Raw genomic sequence first — 24284 nt, forward strand, 5'->3', positions numbered from 1 at the left:
ACAATGTGATTTCCTGTTTTTTTTCTCCCATATTCTGTCTCTCATGGTTCGGGTTTACCCATGTTGACAATTACAGGGCTCTCTAATATTTTCACGTGGGAGAACTTGCACAATTAGTGGTTGACTAAATACTTATTCGCCCCACTGTATATCTCGCATTGGCCCGAATATAAGACGGTGTTTTTTGCACTGAAATAAGATTGAAAAAGAGGGGGTCGTCTTATATTCGCGGTCTAGACATTATACCCATTTACGACGCTAGATGGCGCCAGATATGATTGAAGCGATATTCTGTCATGACATCTCAGCTACTCTCAAGTTTGCATTATTTTATTGCAACGTTTTTCCTTATTCAGATTTGTTTCAAGACTACTGTACAGTTACAGTTAGACTACACTTTGATGGTTAATGCAGTTATTGCAATTTTGTTGTTTTATCACAATAGATTGGTTTATTTACATTTCAAAAACCAGAAGCCATTCATTTACGAATGTGATTGCACTTTAGTTTACATATTTAAATGTTCAGATATTAAGATTTGAATGAGGCAAAATAACATGCTTCTTCTCTCAAATATATTGTTGTACTGTACTGTACTGTACGGATGTACTGTAATTATTTTCTGTATAGAAATTAATTTGGTGTTCATAAAGTCTTTTTTCAAACTTGAGTCTTGAAAAAGAGGGGGTCGTCTTATAATAAATATATATTTGCGGAAAACACTCAGGTTACTTGAAGTTCCGCTCTGGGACCCCCAACTTTCAAAATTGTCCGATATGCATGCATGTGCATATATATATATATATATATATATATATATATATATATGTATAGGGCTGTCAAAATTATCGCGTTAACGGGCGTTAATTAATTTTTTAAATTAATCACGTTAAAATATTTGACGCAATTAACGCATGCAATGAAGCCGTTTATGGACATTAAGAGTGAAGAGAATGCCACCGGCCGCTTGGGGGCAGCGCCGTTCCATACTCATGTTATTTCTTCTAAACGAGGGAGAATTAGTAGTTGTGAGACGTTTATGCTGTATTCACAATGCAATGCAAATTGCTATTCGTGCTCCACACATATTTCGGTAAGTTTTCTTTCTTTTAGTGGCAATTATGTGTCTCTTGCTGTATTTTGGGTAAGATATGTACAGATATATGTTATACAGTAAAGGCGAGTGGACACAGGCGTTTTTTGGACCGCGCCGTTTCTTGGCATAAGCTTCTCCTTCAGAACAAACATAAGTATTGTTTAGTGAAAGCACAACAAAAATAATATTCCTATCTCTCCCAAAAAAAACAAATGTTCACAAAAAGAAAAGCACTTCAGTCTATAGTAATGAGGCCCTATTCTGACACACAGTTAAACAACAATGCAAAATGAACTGGCATTCCATATCAAAATAGCTATGCAAAATACACGTAAAACTTAGACTTTGGTCACTCTATTTTTATTATTGTTATTTTTATTTTTATTATATTAACTCTACTTTTGATTGAAATTTTTACAAATTTTATTAAAACAAAAACATGAAGAGGGGTTTTAATATAAAATTACTATAACTTGTAACTATAACAATTATCTTTTAAGAACTACAAGTTTTTCTATCCGTGGATCACTTTAACAGAAAGAATGTAATAATGGCATTTGTGGATTTATTGTTACAATAAACAAATACAGTACTTATGTACAGTATGTTGTATGTATACTGTATATCCGTCGTGTGTCTTATCTTTCCATTCCAACAATAATTTACAGAAAAATATGGCATATTTTAGAGATGGTTTGAATTGCGATTAATTGCGATTAATTACGATTAATTAATTTTTAAGCTGTAATTAACTCGATTAAAAAATTTAATCATTTGACAGCCCTAATATATATGTGTATATATATACATAGTATATATATAAATACATATACAGTATATACTGTATATAATATATATAAAATCATAAAATCTCAATTTTCTTGGGGAAGAAAAATTGAAAAGGAGGGCATTTAAAAAAAAAAAAAAAAAAAGTTTTTTAAACAGCAAAACCCTATCTGGAGGTGAGAGCATGCGAGAGCATAATTAAAGACGCCATGATTTTAACGAGATATTATCGCGTACTTGCCTCTTTTCGACACAAAAACTCCATGTAGCATGCATCACCGAGTGTCAAGATACTGCTGTGAGAGGCCACAGCCGGATTTTTGGGGGATTTTATGGGTGAATCATGGTGATATAAAAAGGCAGAAATGCAGAAATCGCAGACATCAAGTAGTGGTCGAGATTTTCTTTTTCATATATTTACCCTTTTAAACTTTTTCCCCCAATTTTTCTTTGTTTGGATCGATTATTTATCATCTCAAATAACGGGGAAAATGCGACAGCAAAAAACCCCCCAAAAGAATTAAGTGATAGTTATGAGGTAGATATCCATGACAGACACCATTTTTTTCATTGTGACATAATTTGTTTAAAAGTTTAAAATATGCAAGTGAACAATTTCTTAAAGTCGTTTAAAAAAAAAAACAACAACAACGAAATATTAGACATCAATTAATGATTCTAAGCTAAAAATGACAGAGATTTTGAATAATAAATATATATTGCTTCCCTTCTTTTTATGGCTGAGTTGACACAAAAGACATACAAAACACGTTTTCTGCATAACTAGAACGTAAAATCGGAAATGTTTATTATAGCCTCTAGTTATAGCAAACCCAAACTTTTACCTTTTTAGTGGCACTTTTTCATTTAGTTTGCAACACACATGAAATGATTTTAAGCAAGGAACATTTTTTCTGTAACATGGTGTAATATGCCCAGACTGCGAAAACCAAAGAATGAAAGATTTTTTCCCAAAACAATATATGATTCAGTAGTCGGAAACAACTCCCCTCATTTCCCAACAGCCAAAAATGCAAGCGCCAGAGATTTGAAAATCCATTCACCCAATATCTATGAACAAAAACATTCTATTAACTGTGCGGTCGTAATTCAATGTCAAAAAATGACACGTTCATAGCTCTCTGGTACACAATGCCATAAATCACCACGCTGTTGCATCAATATCAAAGTCAACATATGTCAATGGATCAATCTTGGATGGAAGAGGTAGAATATGGCGGTCTGGATGTTAAATTGGAGGGGAAAAAAGATGAAGATGCAAATGCTAATGCTCAACAAGCAACTCAACCTTTTTACAACTCTTGTTCCAAAAACTTCCCATCAAGACACGAGATGTTTAAGGCCTCGCAACATTCAGTCCTACTTCTGGCAGCATGCTGCTGCAGAAATGAGTCATACGCCACAGCTCCTCCATGGACACCCCACCCCTCCACAGACAAGAACTATCTACTCTATTGGGGGAAATGGCCTACCTCTGCATTAAACACTTTTTCTCAGCTCACCTACGGTTGCCACCGTCGAATGTAAACGAAGATGAGTTAATGACCGAGAGGTGCCGGTATTCGTACTGAACCCACGCTTCACGTCGCCTGAGGCCTTCAAAGGGAACATCATGAATATTTCACACTTCATTGCAACATTTTCTGGGGATCTGGAGATTGTCATTAAGCCCCCCCACTATCCCCTGATCAGGATAACTAATGTTTCCTCTTGAAGAAGGTGTCTGCTCAGCCTTTTTTCCCTCCCCTTTTTCTTGCAGCTGCCCCACTTCCTTGCGTAAATGCTTTTCACTACAGATCACAAAGCATCACTAACATTCATATGTTTGAGCAATAAAGAACATGTGATGATCGAGGACTTCCGTGCTCGATTCTGTCGTAGAAACAGTAGTGTCAAACTCATTTTGTTGCCATTTATCGACTTTTGGATTATTATCAAATTAATCAGCAACTATTTTGAAAGTCTATGACCATTTTGAGGATAAGCTATAGAGGAGATGAATGTATAAAAAAGGGGGAAAAATAGGAAATATTGTTTAAAAGTTATTTTCATTTTTGTTTTTAATTAAAAAAGAAAAACGGTAATTTCTCTGTTTATACTTGTACGTGTTTTTTTATATTTATGTATTTATTTTTGATTGAGGTTCATTTTTTTCATATTAAGTAAAAATAAAAATAATTAATATGCTTTTAATTTTTTTAAAAACAACAAAAAAGGAAATAGGGTAAATATTTTCATATTTTTTAATTTATTAAAAAATATTATTCATAAATTTATTTGAATTTTTAAAAACAGGAATATATATATATATATATATATATATATAAAATATAAAATATTTTAGATATAATTAAATTAAAATATAATTTAAATGCATTTTCTGCAGTCTTCAATGAAAGACTGAGGACTACAGAAATCATAGAATATATATGTATATATGTGTATGTATATAACTATATATATACACACACACACACACACACACACACACATATATATATATATATATATATATATATATACATATATATTCTATGATTTCTGTAGTTCTATGATGAAAGACTGAGGACTACAGAAATCATAGAATATATATGTATATATATGTATATATATATATACATACATACACAAACTACAGAAATCATAGAATATATGTATATATATGTATATATATGTATATATATATATGTGTATATATATATATATATATATATATATATATATACGACTGTCTCAGATAATTAGAATATTGTGATAAAGTTCTTTACTTTCTGTAATGCAATTAAAAAAACAAAAATGTCATACATTCTGGATTCATTACACATCAACTGAACTATTTCAAGCCTTTTATTATTTTAATATTGCTGAATTTGGCTTACAGCTTAAGAAAACTCAAAAATCCTATCTCAAAATATTAGAATATCATGAAAAAGTATACAAGTAGGCTATTCAACTAATCACCTGAATCATCTAATTAACTCGAAACACCTGCAAGGGTTTCCTGAGCCTTAAAAACACTCAGCTTGGTTCAGTAAACTAAATCACAAGTATGGGGAAGACTGCTGATCTGACTGCTGTCCAGAGGACCATCATTGATACCCTCCATCAGGAGGGTAAGACACAAAAAGAAATTTCTCAAAGAGCAGGCTGTTCACAGAGTGCAGTTTCAAAGCATATCCACAAAAAGTCTGTTGGAAGGGAAAAATGTGGCCGGAAACGCTGCACAACCAAAAGAGATGACCGCAGCCTTAACAAAATTGTGAAGAAGAGCCGCTTCCAGAATTTGGGGGAGCTTCAAAGACAGTGGGCTGAAGCTGGAGTCCAGGTATCAAAAGCCACAGTTCACAGACGTGTCCGGGAAATGGGCTACAATAGCCGTATTCCCATGGTCATCCACTTCTGAACTCAAGACAACGGAAGAAGCGTCTGACTTGGGCTATGGAGAAGAAGCACTGGACAGTTGCAGAGTGTTCCAAAGTCCTCTTTTCAGACGAAAGCAAGTTTTGCATTTCATTTGGAAGTCAAGGCGCCAGAGTCTGGAGAAAGGCTGGAGAGGAGCAAAATCCAAGTTGCTTGAAATCCAGTGTGAAGTTCCCACAGTCAGCAATGGTTTGGGGAGCCATGTCAGCTGCTGGTGTTGGTCCACTGTGTTTCATCAAGTCCAGAGTAAATGCAACTGTGTACCAAGAGATTTTAGAGCACTACATGCTTCCATCTGCTGAAAAGCTCTATGGAGATGAGGATTTCATTTTCCAGCATGATCTGGCACCTGCCCACAGTGCCAAAACCACCAGTAACTGGTGCACTGACCATGGCATCACTGTCCTTGATTGGCCTGCTAATTCCCCTGACCTGAACCCCATCGAGAATTTGTGGGGTATAGTTAAGAAGAAGATGAAAGACACCAGACCTACAAATGCAAATGAGCTGAAGGCCGCTATCGAAGCATCCTGGGCATCAATAACACCTCAGCAATGCCACAGGCTGATTGCCTCCATGCCACGCCGGATTGATGCAGTAATCCGTGCAAAAGGATTCCCAACCAAGTACTGAGTGCATCAATGGACATTTTCAAATGTTTGATTTAGTTTTGCTGTTATTAAATTATTTTTTTACTTGGTCTGAGGAAGTATTCTAATTTTTTGATATAGGATTTTTGAGGTTTCTTAAGCTGTAAGCCAAAATCAGCAATATTCAAATAATAAAAGGCTTGAAATAGTTCAGTTGATGTGTAATGAATCCAGAATGTATGACATTTTTGTTTTTTTAATTGCATTACAGAGAGTAAAGAACTTTATCACAATATTCTAATTTCCTGAGACAGTCCTGTATATATATATATGTATGTATATATATATATATATATATACACATATATATATATATATATATATATATATATATATATATATATATATATATATATATATACATATATATTCTATGATTTCTGTAGTTCTATGATTTCTGTAGTCCTCAGTCTTTCATTGAAGACTGCAGAAAATGTATTTAAATTATATTTTAGTGCAAAACATTAAGTCAAAGGATTTCTTTTCAAAGACCACAAAAAATAATGTGGTGCGCAATATCTGGCCTCCGGGCCGCAAGTTTGAAACAGACAAGTGATGAAAGTGTATATTATGAATCATGAATACTGTGTTTTGGTTTTTGTTAACTTGGCTGCCGCTGACGTTCAATCCATTTTGACTGTGAAAGGCTGGCGGCGATCATTCTAGTGCTGCAACGATTAAATGATTAACTCTAGTAGAAATAAGTCTTGAATAAATTTTTGCTGCTTTGAGGATTTTTTTAATTTGAGGGACGTTGTAATGGTTTGTTTTGAAAGTGTTGCATTTCATTTTATTGATTTGGGTGGATACACTGCCCTCTAGTGGCAACAGTGAATATGCCATAACTCGTGTAACATGGCTGCTTTGAGGATTTGTTTAATTTGAGGGACGTAGTAATGGTTTGTTTTGAAAGTGTTGCATTTCATTTTATTGATTTGGGTGGATACACTGCCCTCTAGTGGCAACAGTTAATATGCCATAACTCGTGTAACATGGCTGAACCCAGCTGCTCCTTGTTAAGACCAATATAAGGTATGCTTTTGTTTGAGCTAATACCTTTTTCTTATGCATTAGCTATTTATTTTAATAGTATGTTTCACAGTTTTTTGAGTGAATATGTGTTTGTATGGCCTTATATTTGTGCCCTATTCTGAGCAAGCAATCTTAGATTTTAAGCACAGAAAAATAGATTTTGAGCGCATGAAAATATATTGAGTGAGCAATAATAGATTTTGAGCACACAAAATATTGTTGAGCAACAAAAAAAAAATCTGCTGTGCACTCAGTTTGGCACATAAATTGGCTGAATTGGACGGGAGAAGGATGACTTTTTTGGAAACAGCCAATCAGTGTACTTCCGCCAACTCTCTGAGTGATTGGCTTCGTGGCACATTTGTAATGTGTGTGCAAATCTGAGCGTGAAGATAAAACAAACCGGCGAGTGCAGGGTTCCAGAGATTGAGCGAGAGCGGGGTACTGAGTGGATAGCATTTAAGCTAGCCGACTTTTGCTCTGTTCTTTTGTTGTACTCAGATCCTCATTCATTCATTTTTTTTTGGTATATCGTTTGATGCTAAGCTCAGGTATTTTAATTTGTTTTTAAATGCATTCATTTATCTTGTGAAATGAAAGTGCAATTCTGCATAGTTTGAAAAAAACACTCAGGAATTTTATTTTGAATGTGCATTTAATGGAAAGTAACCTTAGCAAGCACCAAAAAAATACTATTGCAAGTATAAAGTATTATTTGTTTTACGTATCCTAAAATTTATTCTGCAAGGCATTAAATGTTTGTAATCCGATCACTCGATTATTCGTACTAACTTAATTGATAGATTAATCGATTACCTAAATAATCGGTAGCCGCAGCCCTAGGTCATTCGCTAAATGGGTTGGAAGTCTATTTGCGTAAATGGCACTGAAACATGATCATTCAACGTCAGTCATTCCAGTTCTCTTAACTCCTGTTGGTACCAGGACTTCATAACCTGCAGCTCAAACAGCCCTCTTTTTAAACTGAGACACATCATGAAATAGGCCTCTGATTTAGAAACAACTAAATTAGCAAATAAAAACTAACTTAACTGTACAATATTAAATCAGCAGAGATTTTTTGTAACAGCAAGAGCACTTCACCAAATATTAATTTGTCTCTCTTACATGTGCTTGACCCAAAAAACTTTAATTACAAATTGATTCTCTGCTGGGATTTTTCACATAAATGGTTGTTGCCCTCTTCTGATCAAAGGAGAAATTACAACTAAGACCTCAACAGCATCCAAACATTTAATTGTTCATGATGTCTGTCTTCTTGAATCCGTCAATCATATCTTCACTTGCTACAAAATGCCCTATACAATCAAAGCATTGCATTTACCTGCCGTTTGAGGAAACTAGATGTTGTGTCGGACGACGTGCTGCCATCCGAGCGTTTGAAGCGGCTCTTTCGTTTGGGCAACTTCCTGGGCAGCTGTGTGCAAACACAAAAGCAACATCAACACAACAACACACGGATCAATATACGGCGGAAAACACAAACCAGACTGAAAAAGCAGTTTCTGCTCTTGCGCCCCTCTTTAAAATAAACTGCTGTATTTTCAGCCAAAAGAACTGTTATGTTTGATAGAAGAATATGTCTTTATGCTGCATTCGCAGATTCATGGCACATTAAGCCCCCGAATTATTTTTAATTTGTCCGTTTTACCCTGGAAACCACCGTTTACAGACGTCGAGCAACTTCTTTTGTTTCAACCCAGCCATAAAAAGAAGGTAAGTAATTATATTTCTTATTCAAAATGTCTGTCATTTTTAGCTTAGAATCATTAATTGATGTCTAATATTTCGTTTAAATAATAAAAAAAAACTATAAAAAATTATTCACTCGCATATTTGAAACTTTTAAACAAATTACGTCACAATGAAAAAAATGGCGTCTGTAAATCAGTCACGGATATCAAGCTTATAAATATGGCTTAAATTTTTTTTTTTTTTTGTTACTGTCGCATTTTCCCCGATATGTTCGATGATAAATAATCGATCCAAGCAAAGAAAAATTGAAAAGAAAAAAAAAGTTTAATAGGTTAAATATATGAAAAAGAACATTTCGACCACTCCTCGATGTCTGCGATTTCTGCATCGCGATCCTTGTTATATTAACATGTTTCACCCATAAAATCCCCCCAAAATCCGGCTGTATCTTGCGACTCGATGATATATGCTACATGGAGTTTTTGGATCGAAAAGAAGTAAGTACGCGATAATATCTCGTTAAAATCATGGCGTCTTTAATTCTGCTCTCGCGTGCTCTCACCTCCAGTTAGGGTTTTGCTGTTTAATTTTTTTTTTTTTTTTTTTAATGCACTCCTGTTCAAAATTTCTCTTCCCCCAGAAGATAGAGATTTTAAGCTTTCCAATGATGTATCACACATGCATATAGGACAATTTTGAAATTTGGTCAAACTGGGGGTCTCAGAGCAGAACTTCAAGTCACCTGAGTGTTTTCCGCCATACCAATACGGTACTTAAATATCACACACAATATAGTTTTTGTCCGGCACTTCTTTGATACTTTTGAACATTAACATACATAATGTCTAATCTGTTCATTCATTTATGACATTAATGGATAAAACCAACAATTTTAATGCAGTATACTTCAAATGAGGATAGTGAAGCGCTGGTTACTACATCTGCCACACAGTTTGAATGTCCATTTTTATCTCACCTTTGCCTATGGAGGACTAAAGCTGCCAAAACTAAAAATAAACATATTAATAAATAGATAGAAATTGAAACAAAAACTACTATAAACACAAAAATAAGAAATAAGATTCAAAGACATGGAATTATATACATAAATAAATCAAAGTTAAAATTAAAATAAATACAAAAATAAGAAATAAGATTGAAACATTTTTTAAAACACAAATATAAATGTGGAAATAAATATAAAAGTAGTGCGTGAATGGTTGTTTGTCTCTAAGTGCCCTGCTGATGTTCTATGTGTCCTGAACTGGCAATCAGTTCAAAGTGTACCCTGCCTTCTGCCTGCTGTTAGCTGGGAGAGGCTCCAGCACCCCGCGACCCTCTTAAGGATAAGCAGTTCAGAAGATGAATGAATGAAATATATAAATTGAACATCAGTCAATAAATAAAAGCCCTTTGCACTCATATTTATTTATTTTCATTCACGTGTCAGTGTGAACATGCAAAAGGAAATGTTATTCAAATGAGTATGAAGTTGCAATGCGCAGAGCATCTATGCCAGTACAAGTGTACATTTTAATCCGATTTTCAATTTGCATTGCGACCCATACAGTACAATGCAAAAATCCTACTGCTGGTTTGAGTACAAGGACTTATTGCTCTTATACGTTCATAAAAAACTCTAAAGAACTCAAATTGTTCTTGCTTGGATATTTTCAGACCGAGTGGTTACACTTGATGGCTCTAGACGTCCAATTCATTTTGACTGGAAGGGGCGAATGAACGAAGTCAATGTCACTCAAACAAGAGCATTCGAAGCCAGTCTTCCTGGTTTAAATGAATTGGACGTCGAGCGCAATCAGTGTTACTTGATGCCGTTACAAGTGTGTATTTCTATTTTCATTCATTTTAATGTAATTAATGTAGTTTTTATTAACATTTTATTTATTTATCATTATGTATTTATAATTATAAAAACTATTAGAAAATGATAAAATAATTAATAGTAATTTAAATCTATAATGCTGTACAGTACAGGCCAAACGTTTGGACAAAACTTTTCACCCATGCATTTTCTTTATTTCCATGACTATTTACATTGTAAATTCTCACTGAAGGAAATAAAACTATGAATAAAAATGTGTAGAGTTATGTACTTAGCAATTAAAAAAAAAAAAAAAGCTAAAAAGCTTAAAATAGCTAAAAACGTATAATATTCTAGTATCTTTAAAGTTGTAAAGAGTTTGCACACTCTTGCCATTCTGATGAGCTTGAAGAGGGAGTCACCTCAAAGCGTGTTTGACTTCACAGGTATGCCTTTTCGGGGTTGATTATTGGAATTTATTGCTTTATCAATGGGACTGGGACCTTCACTTGTATTGCATTGAATGAGGTGTGTCCAAACATTTGGCCTGTACATATACAGAATGAGACAATAAATAATAATAATTGCTAATATTTGATTTTTGTATGACCAAAAATAGTGACTTGCCTAATAAAGTATTTTAGGTTTTGGTACAACTTTATTTGAACTCGCTGTCATAAGACTGGTATAAGACCGTCATAAATATGACATGACACTGTCATAAACATTAAAGAATTCTTATGACAGATGTCATTAAATCTCCTAACACTAACACAGGTTCTAAACTGTAATCCCCAAACAAAGACATTTGAAAAAATGTCAATATTGCATCAAAAGTTACATGATTAACAAATAACACTCAATAACATCTGTCATAAACCCTCGTCCATATTCATGACAGGTGTCATGTCATCATTATGACAGTCTTATAAGTGGTGATTAAGCGGGGCCCTGCCCCCCCCCCCCCGGTGACCGAAACTGTCATTGCATGTAATTGACTTTCCTATATATGAATTTAAAATTAAGAATTTGCCTGTAAAATGTGGTCTATAAAAGTTGTAAAGCAATAAAACAAACAACAAAAATGAAGAAAATGAAAAAAAAAAAAAAAAAAAAAAAGTGACTAGCACTTTAGAGACAGTCATTTGCTTTGCTTTGCCAAAACCACCTGAGGACAGATTCTGGCTGGAATATTCAGTCAAAAAGGATGCGGTGTTTATAACTTTCCACTATGTAAGACATAAAAACGCGTGCGCTCACACATACACCCCCCCCCCCCATACACACACACAGACACACAGCTGGGATGCCAGTATGTACGAGCATGGGCTAAGCTACTATCTGAGCATATATATGTGTATATATATATATATATATATATGTGTGTGTGTGTGTGTGTGTGTGTGTGTGTGTGTGTGTATACACACACACACACACACACATATATATATATATATATATATTTATATGCTCTCCTTTAACACAACTGAATCAAAATGATCAGCTCATCAGCAAGTTGCCTGATAACAATCCTAATAATTTCTTTCAGGTGTGTTGGATTGCGGCTCTCGAGGACCAGGGTTGGCCACCCCTGGTTTAAATCAATAATCATATAACCAATCATAATTAACTTAAATATGATCATAAATAGGGATGGGAATCGAAATCCGATTCCAATTCCGAACCGGTTCCTAGTGTTCCGAGGCCACGACATCACAATGTAAAAGCCTTAACGATCCCCTTAATGATTACTAAAGACGCGTATTGCGTCATCATGTGATGTGACGCGTCTTGTTGTCCAGATGCTTCAAACTAGCATGGCGCCAAGAACCACTCGCTCCAAAGTCTGGCTACACTTCACGAGGAAATGGGGTGAAAATGAAAGGTTACGATGGTTTACCACGAGCATTGCAGCTGTAAAAATAACAATGACAACACGTAGGTTCAAACGCTCGAAAGTGTGTCTTCACTTCATGAGGAAAAATGACAACAAAGCGACTTACAGTCATTCAGGCGTGAAAATCACTCACCTTTCGGCGAAATTCGCCATTTTGAAGACAAAAAGGGTGACCTACGTGAATTGTATACTGTAGATCCGAAGAGAAAATTTTTAAGGGGGGGGGTCGTAATTCCATCTAACTAACTAACTAACGACATGTTTTATTGAAGTTGCTAAGCCTGTCGCGATATGCATTGAGTCCATTTGTCGCTAGGTAAATAAAAATGAGGGCGATAATTTCGGACTCCAGTTCATTTCACAGATGTTTATTGGTAATCAAAATGCCGCACAATTACAGTTCAGACATACAAAAAAAGGAAACACATGTATATTAAACACTGTAAAGGTAGCATTGCTACATTGAGACTAATGGGGAAAAAAAGTCAACCTATTTTAGCTAGCTATAAAACATTGGCAGTCTTCTCCAAAATGCAAACTTGCGGTTAGAAGGTGACACTTCAAACATGAAAAATCACTGGTTAACAACATTTGCAAATGAAAAAATGGAAAAAAAAAAAAAAATATGAATGATACTACAAGCAATGACGAAAAGTGATTTTTTTGCGGAGTGTGAAGCTGTTAGCGGTTTAGCGAAGGTGCCAGTGTACATTTCAAAATAAAAGCACGCCACGGTTATATAAATAATGATTTCTGGAGTTAATCCCACATACTTAAGAATTAATACTATAATATGTAAATACAGTACTATAATACTACAGAATTCAGATTCTACACTAAGAATAGCTTTAAAATGACACCCTTTTTTTTTGTGAAAAATATGATTGACAATGAATATTATCATTATTATAATACTATTATATATAGTAGTATACTATAATAATAATGCTAGATATTGTTGTTGAAGAATTGTTTTGAATAATGTTGGAGAGGCAAAGACAGTGTTATGAATCTGTTTACATTCCATTCTTTTGCACTAGTAAATGCTATCATCATTGTTTAAGTGTGATTAATTATTGTTATTTACATGTTTATTTGTACTTTGAGAGAGAATTTAAGTGTTCTACAATGTTTTTGTGAATTAATAAGTGTCAACAAAGATTTCATTGCTAAATTAATTTAAAAAAAATTTTTTTTTTTATTAGTCGACTAATTGTAAAAATAGTCGGCTGACTAATCGAGAGAAAATTAGTCATTTGGGACAGCCCTACCGGAACATATTTCCTCCACACCCTTCTCACCTTTTTAACCCCTGACCCATTTTCATGCCTGGTCATTGCAAGGTGGAGATAACTGTGGAGGGAATACGACCAATATGCCAACATATACCAATATTTTTTATTTCGATTAGAAAAATGTTTCAGTAAAATGTTACACATTCTTGTGTATTTGCCACATATTGACACAGTTAACATTGAGGCTTTGGGCCTCTTTTGACCTCGTTGTGAGTTAATAAGTTTGTAACTTCTGATTAAACAAACACGATGACAATCAGAACGTTTGTTCTTCTTTTTCCGCAAATAAGAATCGATAAGAGAATCGATAAAGAATCGAATCATTAAGCAATATCGATAATGGAATCCGAATCGTAAAAATCGTATCAATTCCTAACCCTAATCATAAATCTGTCAGTTTACCCTCACTTCATAGAGTAAGGTAGCGAGCCCCTTCAGTGCGTAATTATCCAGTCCATTCCACTTGTTCATATAGAGAAAGCCACTTCGCGTTTTCCCTGTGACCTTGCTCGAAGTCAGTACTGGGCCGGCGTTGGGGTGTAACTGCACTTTTTTCTACAATTTGGTTGAACGAAAGGCCAGTTGTCTGATTTTGACAGCTGTCTGGATAGATCAGAGCGTTAATAGATGGAAGAAGGATCGACATAAGTAGGTTTTCCAAGAAAGTGAGTATTTATCACTGCTGGTAGTAACAGTTAGCTACAGCCCCTGACTAACAGCACAAAGTACTATGTAATTAATAAACAAACTGCTCCGTGTTTGACAAATAAAAACCTGACTTGAACACTACAGACAATCTCTGTGCACGTCTCACCATTGTTGTTTTGCGGTCAAAAGTTACATCCCAGCTCTATTCTTTGATGCTTCCATCTACCAAGCAACTTGCAATTGTAACCATTTCCCCCAGTTTTTCTACTGGATTTAAAAAATAGACTGAAACAACAACAGCAAAAATAATGAATAAATTATCAGTCTTTGTTAGCTGTTTGTGAAGTTTTGTGCTTTTACGCTACGTTCACTTACATCCTGGTCATCTCCTGGGGGGTAAGCCCCCCTGTTCTTAAAACCTAGTGACGCCCCTGGTTTTCAACATCAATTTCCCTCTTTTACTAACTACCAAGGGCGTAGGTTTGCATAGGGACGGAAGGGACATAACACTACTAACTTTTCAGGATGCTCAAATTATCCTCACCAATTTTTAAGCAACTTTATTTGCATTATATAATGACTTCAGTTATACAGGTCATTTAGATTGTCTTCCTATATGTTGTGAGGATAGAATTGATCTTACCATTATTAAGTGAATTACAGTACTTTAATTATGTTCAGGCTTGCACTGACCCCTTTTCACTCACTGAATGTGCCAGTCAATTTTTCCCCACAAACGCACATTTGATTGGCACACAGACACACCCATTCACAGCCCGAATGAAATACAACATGCCGCCTCCCCCGCTCCCTTCAAAAACGAGGGATATTAGAAGTTTTTTTCCGCCAGCAGCGGCAGCCACTGTAAGTAATGTAAAAAGACTTCAATGCTGTGGAGGTGGGGAACACTCCACTAATTTTGCTACTGCTACAGTGCCTCAAGTTGATTTCACTCCCTGAGATTTCTTGAAAATACGAAAAAACGCTAGCTGAAAATAAGCTTAACAGACTTATTATAAGCAAAAAAAATATATATATATATATTTAATCTTAAAAGAAAAACTTATTTGTCAGAAATGTTCTAAATTCAAGAATATTGTCCAAAACATTATTTGAAAGAATTTTTGTCTGGATTCATGTGAAAAATGACTAAGTTTTAGATGTATGGGCTCAGTATGAACAAATAGTAATATTTACTTGAAGTAAGTGGAAGAATCTGACACATGAATCTGTTAACCAGCCTTTAACACTTTTTTTAAAACACTTTAACAAAAAAAAAAAAAAAAAAAAAAGGAGAAAATTATTTGACTAGATTAAAAAAATATATATATATCAGATTGACGTTGTAAATTTGCAGTGTGAAAGTTAGTATAGGTCAATACAGATTTATTTTGCATTAATCATTTACCCTATCAATTAATTAGGTTCATATTGGTGAGAAATGTAGCCCTGACCCCCATTCACTAAATATGTTTGATCTTATTAATGTTCCGTCCCCAGCAAAAAGTGTACATGCAGGTTTGCCTGTTATATCGTCCCTACCAATATTAAGACCAAACCTTGCTAACTACCACATCACATACAGTACTCTGTGACCTGGGCTTGCAGTGAATGAGTTAAGATCCTGATTACTTTTGAATAACTGTCGGCTTTAGTGACCACTGTCCCTGAAAGGGTTGAGATCAGATAGTATCACATATCATGCTGACGTTGGCATTAAAGAGTCAGCGTATTGCATGCAAAACCCAAATATCATCTATTGAGGAATAAGACCTGCCTATTCTTGAACTGTCTTTCCTCGAATCACAAATACGGTCTGCATGAGGATGCAGGCTATGTCATATACTCTGCATTTTGGCCAAAAAGAATGAATAACTTGGTTATCTACAGGCCCAATAGAATGGGACTACAGGTGAAGCAGATGATCATAGTTTGCCTGTTTGAAAGACGCTGGATGAAACGACGAACGATCATTAACCACAAGCGGAAACTGCAACAATATTGTAATATGTTGAAAGACGACCATCATTAAGATAGCCCCCTAAAACACTGCTACCCACCAAGCATCATCTGCAGTTTCCTTACAAAATAGAAGAAGAGGGAAGAAAGTGGTCTATGACAAAATGCGACGCCTTCGTTTTCAACCACGAGTAACCTCGAGATAACCAGTCAAGCATTCGTCGCATTCGAACCTACCTGAAAATAGTGCGATTGGGGGCCGCTTTCCACAGCCGAGAGCGGGTCTACGGGCGGAGTGGACATTGTGACGGCGGGCACCGCGGAGCGCGAGCGGGGGTGCGGGAAGGAGGTGGGAGGCTCGCGGACATGGGTTACTGGAGGTGGATGGAGGCAGCAGGCGACCGCAAACGCATCGAAATCAGAGATCGAGAGACGCGTACAGGCAGGAAAAAAAAGCAACAACAAAAAAACGTGTAGCTGTGGCAGCAGAAAACGGGAGGCGATGTAATGACGCGCCTGTGAGACACAAGCTGCCAGCATAGGTTCGTACTAAGTGCCTCCATGCCGGGGGTGTCCAAACTGCTTTATATGGATAAAAAATAGCTTTACACGACAACGAGGGCAGACATTTGTAATAATTTTTGGACTAAACTGTAACATAAGTTGTATGCATTTTGCATTGTGTTCAGGTAGAAACGATCAAAAATGTGACGGGTGGTAAGAGACTGGGGTTCACATATGGCTTGATAGGATCTTTTCATGTCAGAAAGCAATATGGCCACTATGGTTATATTGTACTGTATATGCCAGAATTAATTACTTCACTTTTAAAGCAACAGTATGTAGCAGGGATCCTATGGAGGTAAATTCTTTATTAAATCTTTATTATTCAATCCAAAGGGGAAATTTTTTTTTAAAAAAATAAAAAAAAATCAATCAATCAAAAAATATATATATATTTTTTCCAAAAATAAAATTTTCAATCAAAGAAAAAAGAGTTTAAATGCAAAAATAATTTGAGACTCAAGTAAATGCATTTACTTTCCTTTGATTATAATTATTATTTTTTTTAATTGAAGTGATTTTTTAAATTTTTTTTATTGAAAGAACCTTTTTGACTAAAGTGATGTTTTTTTGTGTCTGGGTCACGTTTTGGGTGGGACAGTAGTCTTTTTTTTTTTTCTTTGATTGCAACATTTTTTTTTTTTGATTGAAATGACTTTTTTTTTAAATTGAAAATTCATTCATTCATTCATTCATTTTCCATGCCGCTTAATATTTTAATTGAAGCAACTTTTTTTTTTTTTTTTTTGATTGAATAATAAAGACAAAAATCTGCCTCCATAGGCTCCATGCAGTGATGTATTAAAAGCAATTCAAAAGTTGACACTTAAGACCTTTACCCCTTTTTAGAGCAACTGACTATTTTTGGTCATTAAAATAACCTTGAATAGCAATATAGATTATATTAAAGATACATATGTTTTTAAACGATTATTCATTACTGTATTTTTAAATATACAGTGGTATGAAAAAGTATCTGGACCTTTTGGAATTTCTCACATTTCTGCATAAAATCTCCATAAAATGTGATCTGATCTTTGTCAAAATCACACAGCTGAATCCGCAGTTCATCTGCATGCTATAGAGCAATGATGTATTGTGAGTTGCTGACGTCACATTCGCATTCGTCCTAAACCCGAGACCGGAGCCGGAAATCACTCATTTTCATGGCGCAGGATTCAAAAATTGAATACATAAAACGGTCGCTTCCACATCCAAGCGGTCCATTTCATTCAGGAGCATAAAACCCCCCGTGAAATATGAAATAAACATGCTTTTTGGTGTCATACCCACTTTAGGTTTCTGGTTATAATAAGCTGAAAAATTTTAAATCAGAAAAGTTACGAGGAACTGCTTGAGATGAGCCATTACAAGCAAATTGACATACAATTTTGTTGGTTTAATCTTTTATGTTAAATTGCCAAAATAAAACAACTTTTACTTGATATTCAACTTTTTTGGGCAGTACTGTATATACTACGTATAATGTAATAAATCATTGGTTATCAGTGGTTTCATTTGATTTATAACAAAAAATTACAAAAAAAAAATTAAATGTGAAAAAAAAAATGATTGAACTCACAAAAACGGCAGTCTTATACTGTATGAAAATCTGTGCATTTCAGGGGGGTTTGGGAATGTAGATCCACCCCAGAGTGGCATGTTTTGGGTTAAAATGCCAAAGTTTTGCCTGAGAACGTGGATCTCACCCCAATCCTCCGTCTTTGTGCCGTCCAGTCTTTTGTGGTTAAGCCTGAAAATATTGAGCTGAGAGAAGTGCAAAGCTCCTGGAGACTCCAGGGTGGAGGTTCATAGTTGCACTTTCATCCAAAGATGCAGGAAAACGTTCACATTTTTTCATTCCACAAGTTCATTCAAATTTATCTATGCATTGCAGCTCAATAAATGACAATTAATGCCACAATTCACCTCAGAGTGCCACATTTTGGGCGAAAAAGCCAAAGTTCGCCCTGATCCTTCATGTGCTTGTGCCCGCATGAACTGCGTCTCGGACGGCAACGAGAGCTGCTTAAAGCACCAGGAGGTTTATAGGTGTATTTTCATCCAAACCTGCTAGAAAACAACCATAAAGTCATGCCAACTGGCTTTAAGCTTGTCACGCTGTCTCAACGTGCCCGATTTTGGTCATTAAAATCCAAAATTAAGTTTAGTCTGACAACCAGGTTTGGATTCTGGATCGCGCGAGTTTTCTTGGAATACAAACTTTGAGGAAAGAAGGGCCACAATTAAATGCACATTGAGAGCTGAGTAGAGATTTGCGTACATCACCCTCTAGTGGTTGGCCACCATTACCGGGGTGTTTGCATACCTATAGAAAAGGCTTCCGAGGTACTTCCGCTTTACTTCCACATTTCTGCTCGCAACTTCCGTTTTACACTTTCTCCATCCAAAACAAAGGTGGAGCTGGAGTAACATTACTCATCAAACTCCCTCAAAAAATTTGGAAATACCGCATCCATCTGCCATCATCACTACATGGGAGGACAACATGTTCATGAAGGCAGTTGTGGAACCAAGCCCGTGCCACCACAAAGACCGGGTTTTTATGTAGCCATGTTGCTGCTAGTGTTAGGGAAGCTTTGTTCTTCCTATCCCTGTATTTTTATGTGTCCTGTGCTTAAAAAATACTAAGGCTAAACTCTTGCGCATGAAACAACTTGGTGTCTTAGAAAATGTTATCACGATGATGATTGTAATTATGATGGTCTTTAATATTATTTGCTACTGCTACTGCATCTGCTGCTAGCTTGTTGCTAATCATTTCGTGTAGGATGGCACAATTATGTAAACGCATAAATGCCAGTGTTACAAGTTTTTTGTTTGTTTGTTTGTTTACAGGTGAAAAATGCTGTTAGGCAAGGGAAGACAAATTGATATGCCTCACAACAACACTAACTGTACGTCGATGGACATATGTCGAGACTACCTGCGTTTCACTTTGATGATGAAAGGCTCGACTTATGCTCCACCTTCGTTAATATTTTTCTAATAATTTTTATAAAATGTGATTTAGTGACCTGTTTTGCACATGCACCAATCGTTTTAAATAAAAACTGTACCTTGCAGCATTTCCTTGTAACAACAAAATCCGTGTCAACCCTTTTGCATTCTGCAACTGTAATATTATTTGTAATTTCACCTCATTTTGGTCACTCAAGTGGCCGGCATGTCCATCTACAGGCTGGCAGGTTGCTATAATTCTGTCCACGAATGATCAACAAAGTGATAAGAACAAACATACAATCCCCTCATGTAGATCCTTAGTTATAAAGCACATCCTAATTGTCTGCAGCTGGTTTCGATTTAAGGGGTATAGCGAGGTAGATCCGCACTGGAGTTTTAAACCTGGACGCTGTTCAAAACATTCCACTTCCAACCATATATATAGGCGCTTCCAGGAGTTCACACACGGCACAGAAAATCTCTGAGTCTCATCTACATTGTGCTGAATCCATTTTTGGAGATTCCGTGAGTTCCTCTGGTTTGATTTTGCAGTTTTAAGTTTGTCAACCCACTGCTTACTTTAACCTCACTTCATGTTTTTCCATGAGGTCGAAGCAGAAATGATCAAAGATGGCACCACCCATGTTTCACTCAGCAAACTTGTCTAAATCAGCACATTGTCAGTCAATGTAAACAATAACGTTAGCTGTTGTTGCCTGTGTGCTATGGGCGGCAGCGTCTTTGGACAGGTTTTTATGGGGAAAATGCCACATGTTGAGCCAGAAGAGGAGCCTACAACCAAGTCAATTCTGCATAGTATGTGGCTATAAGCTAGTAGGTTGGGGACCACTGGGCTATAGTCAGGGGTGAAAGTGGCTAGAATTTCTTGCCGGAACTCCCTAACATTGATTCGGCACGGAGCCCTTTTTTGGGGGGCAGACGGAGAGGGGTGGGGGGGAATGGGGCTTCAACCTCCTAAAACCACCAAAATGGTAAAACTGATTTTGGCACAGTTATAAATACTATAACACACAATAAAACTCAACAGGTTTCACAGTGGTTAGCACGTTCCCCTCACAGTTCTGAGGTCAAGGGTTCAATCCCGGGCTCCGGCATTCCAGTGCGGAGTTAGCATGTTCTCACCATGCCTGCGTGGGTTTTCTCCTGGTACTCCCAAAAACATGCATCTAGGCTAAATCAAACACTCTAAATTGTCCCTAGGTATGACTGTGTGCGCCTCAATTGTGCCCTGCGATTGGCTGGCAACCGAATCAGGGTGTACCCTGTATACTGCCCATAGTTTGCTGGGATTGGCTCCAGCGCCTCTGTGACCTTCGTGAGGATAAGTGGCTCAGAAAATGAATGAATGAATTGGTAGGTTTCACACATGCATTAGGCTACTGCATTACACTGGAACAAGGCAAAAATGAGAAACTGATTTCCATTAAAAAATGTATTTTTCCACTGATTTACAAAATTCTTTGTAATTCTAATTTTTATATATTTCCTCAAATCTAAAAGCCAAACCTCAATTTGAGCTTTTCAAGAACATAGGATGTACTTTTAAATTGAAGATAATATAAACACTGACTTTGTTTCAAATAATAAAGATATAAGTAACATTCATTAAAAAAAAAAAAGGACAGAATGACATACATTATGCACAGTGAAATGGAATATATTTTGAAGACAAAGCAAACATTGACTTTTTTTTAATTATAAGGAAATAACGAAGTAACCTTACATAAATGATAAATAAATAAGTTCAAAGTGCACATTAACATGGAAGATGTTCTGAACCACCCAAAATAAAATACAATAAAATAAATCTCATTCAACTAATTAGCCATGCTGCTCACATGTCAGTATGTCAGCCAATTGAACGGACAGCAGAGTCCAGTTTTTTTTTTCCTGCGCGCCCTGCAATGCATGTGCACTCACTGTGTGTGCAGGGCGACGCGACTTGTCAGAGAGAGAGAGAGAGAAAGAGACGCTGGGAAGAACTACGTAGAATAGATGAACAGTGTTGGGAGTAACGCCGTTATAAATAACGCCGTTACGTAACGGCGTTATTTTTTCAGTAACGGGGTAATCTAACTAATTACTGTTTTCGCCGTTACAACGCCGTTACCGTTTCTTACGGTCAAAAGCGGTGCGTTACTTACTCTGAATTAATTGAAGAAACTACCAGCCGTGTCGAGTCAACTCTCTGCTCTGTTGATTTGTCATCCAAGACTTGGGGTGCGTTCAGGTTCGAGAATAGCGCACGTACTTCTGACTCCAAGCTGTTTGTCCCTGCTCATTCAATTAGACAATGCTTTCCAAAGTTTGGTAACGTTTCTGTGTTTGCTACACCTGATGCTAGCCTCGTTCCCATCTCCCACTGTCAGCCAGTAATAATTCTGCTTCCATCTTGAGGACGGCAGACGCTTTGAAGGTGACGTGAATTGTCGGGAAACTAGCCTACCTGAATGCAGCCCCTCGAGAGATGCGATGGAAGTGATTGTGATTGGCTGAGGGTTAGAGTCATGTGTCGTGGTAAGCCAATCAGAGCCGGTGATTTCACAAGCAAACCGGAACAGCGCATGCGGCAAACACCCACACGCAAAACAGATGCTCAGGGTCGGGATGGCAGAGCAGTCAGAAGAAAAATTGTCCTTTAAGAGGTGGAGATATAGACACTATTTCAAGTTTGTCGAAATTAAAGGAAAGAACCTGCATGTAATGTGTAATTTATGTCCCGGGGCAAAACTTTTGTCGACATCTGTGGTAAGCAATTCAAATCTGCTGAAGCACCTAACAAGTTAACTACCTGTCTGTTCTTCTCTATTCCACTGACTCGAATACTGCTCAGAAAATTTCAAATTCTTTGACATACAACAAGTTCTTTTTAAAGTAACGGAAATAGTTACTTTCCCTGGTAACTAGTTACTTTTACTATAGAGTAATTCAGTTACTAACTCAGTTACTTTTTGTAGTGAGTAATGTAACTAATTACTTTTTTAAAGTAACGTGCCCAACACTGTAAATGAATAATAAATAACAGTGGAAACAGATGACACTAAATAAGCTCTTTATTAGGCTTGTTGTTAACACTTGTCTATGTAAATCTGACGTTAGTAGATTGTTCTTATTGGAGATGCGTGTGTGGCAGCGTGGCAGGTTTTTTTTTTTTAAACATGGGGTTTGGCAGTTGCTGTGATATTTTCGTGATCAAAGCACCGTATGCCGGAACGGCATTCTGCCATCGTATTTCATGGCGGAACGCCGATCCGGTGCGTTCCAGTCCACCTTCACCCCTGGCTATAGTCCAGTATAATAATAACACTTCATATAGATTAAGTTGTGCTGGGGAAAAACATATAAAGGAATATTAAGAAATATATATATATCAGACATTGTAAGCTTGTACTCAAAATGTTACTCATTACTTGAGCATTCTTTTAAATGAATACTTTTACTTTACTTGTACTCGTATTTTTTAGAGGCCTAAGAAATTTGTGTCCGCTGTTCGAAAACCAATGAAAACCACACATCTTCTCCTTATGAAGACAAGAGTCACATCACAAAGTAGCTGCAGCAACCATTAGTTCAGGTTTTTGTACCACGCCCCATTTGTTGTCACTACTGCTTTCTTATGCAACTGCTGGTCAGGTTAGGCGAGGTCAACTGTGTTGTCAGTACTCAGCAGAAGACACTCCTCAAACTGCTCTTAGGATCTCTCGGTATACAAAAGTCATTTGGATAGCCAAGCCCATCATCTTCTTGGTTGCTTGGAGATGCCTTAATTTGCCTGGATAGGGTCAAACATCATGTTCTTAGCTGGACACTGGAAATGTTGCTATGGTGCAGTTGGGAAAATAATAATAATATATGGATAATAAACAAACCAAATTTGAAGTCAGTATTTCACCATTCACTCTGTTCAGTTCAGTTATTTAGTCCAGCGGGTTAATGACAAGTTATTGACTTTGTTTTAAAGCGTGTGTGTGTGTGTGTGTGTGGGGGGGGGGGGGCACTGGGTTCTTACGGTCTGTGTTTTTGATATTAGTAACAAGCAGAGAAACACAACAAGTGTCTGTGATGATACTCTTTTAGCACACTTCTACGCCTGTCAGCAGTTGTCTACTAAGCGGAACGTTTGTGAATGCTTGCTGTGAAATATGTAAGGTGCATACAGTTTAATGTCAAACATGCATTTGAAAAATATTTCTTTAAGTACACGCCACACAACTTGCCTCAAAAAGTGAAAACAAAGTTACAGATATTTGGAGAAATTATTTGGTTTTTTATGTTGCGCAAAAACCTCATACTTTACAATGTAAGGAGTGTGACTAATGTCAAAATGATTTGTTTGTTTTAGCAAAAAACTTAGTGTTGTTGGTGCACTTGATTTGCTTATCCGGGTCACACT

The 24284-nt window shown here is 36.3% G+C and overlaps 1 protein-coding gene across 1 annotated transcript in view; it reads right to left on the reverse strand.

The window, feature by feature from the left end:
* LOC130912218 (voltage-dependent L-type calcium channel subunit beta-3-like) overlaps positions 1–16848 on the reverse strand; it is a 55647-nt gene extending 38799 nt beyond the window's left edge. Inside the window, exons 1-2 of the mRNA XM_057830136.1 lie at positions 16580–16848; positions 8351–8443 (exon numbers count right to left, since the gene is read on the reverse strand). Coding sequence (XP_057686119.1) covers positions 8351–8443; positions 16580–16645 — 159 coding nt within the window. The 5' untranslated portion in view covers positions 16646–16848. The remainder of the gene's footprint in view (positions 1–8350; positions 8444–16579) is intronic.
* Between the last annotated feature and the right edge of the window lie 7436 nt (positions 16849–24284).

This window comes from Corythoichthys intestinalis, chromosome 2 (genome assembly GCF_030265065.1).
Source record: "Corythoichthys intestinalis isolate RoL2023-P3 chromosome 2, ASM3026506v1, whole genome shotgun sequence".
In the NCBI taxonomy this organism is placed as follows: Eukaryota; Metazoa; Chordata; class Actinopteri; order Syngnathiformes; family Syngnathidae; genus Corythoichthys; species Corythoichthys intestinalis.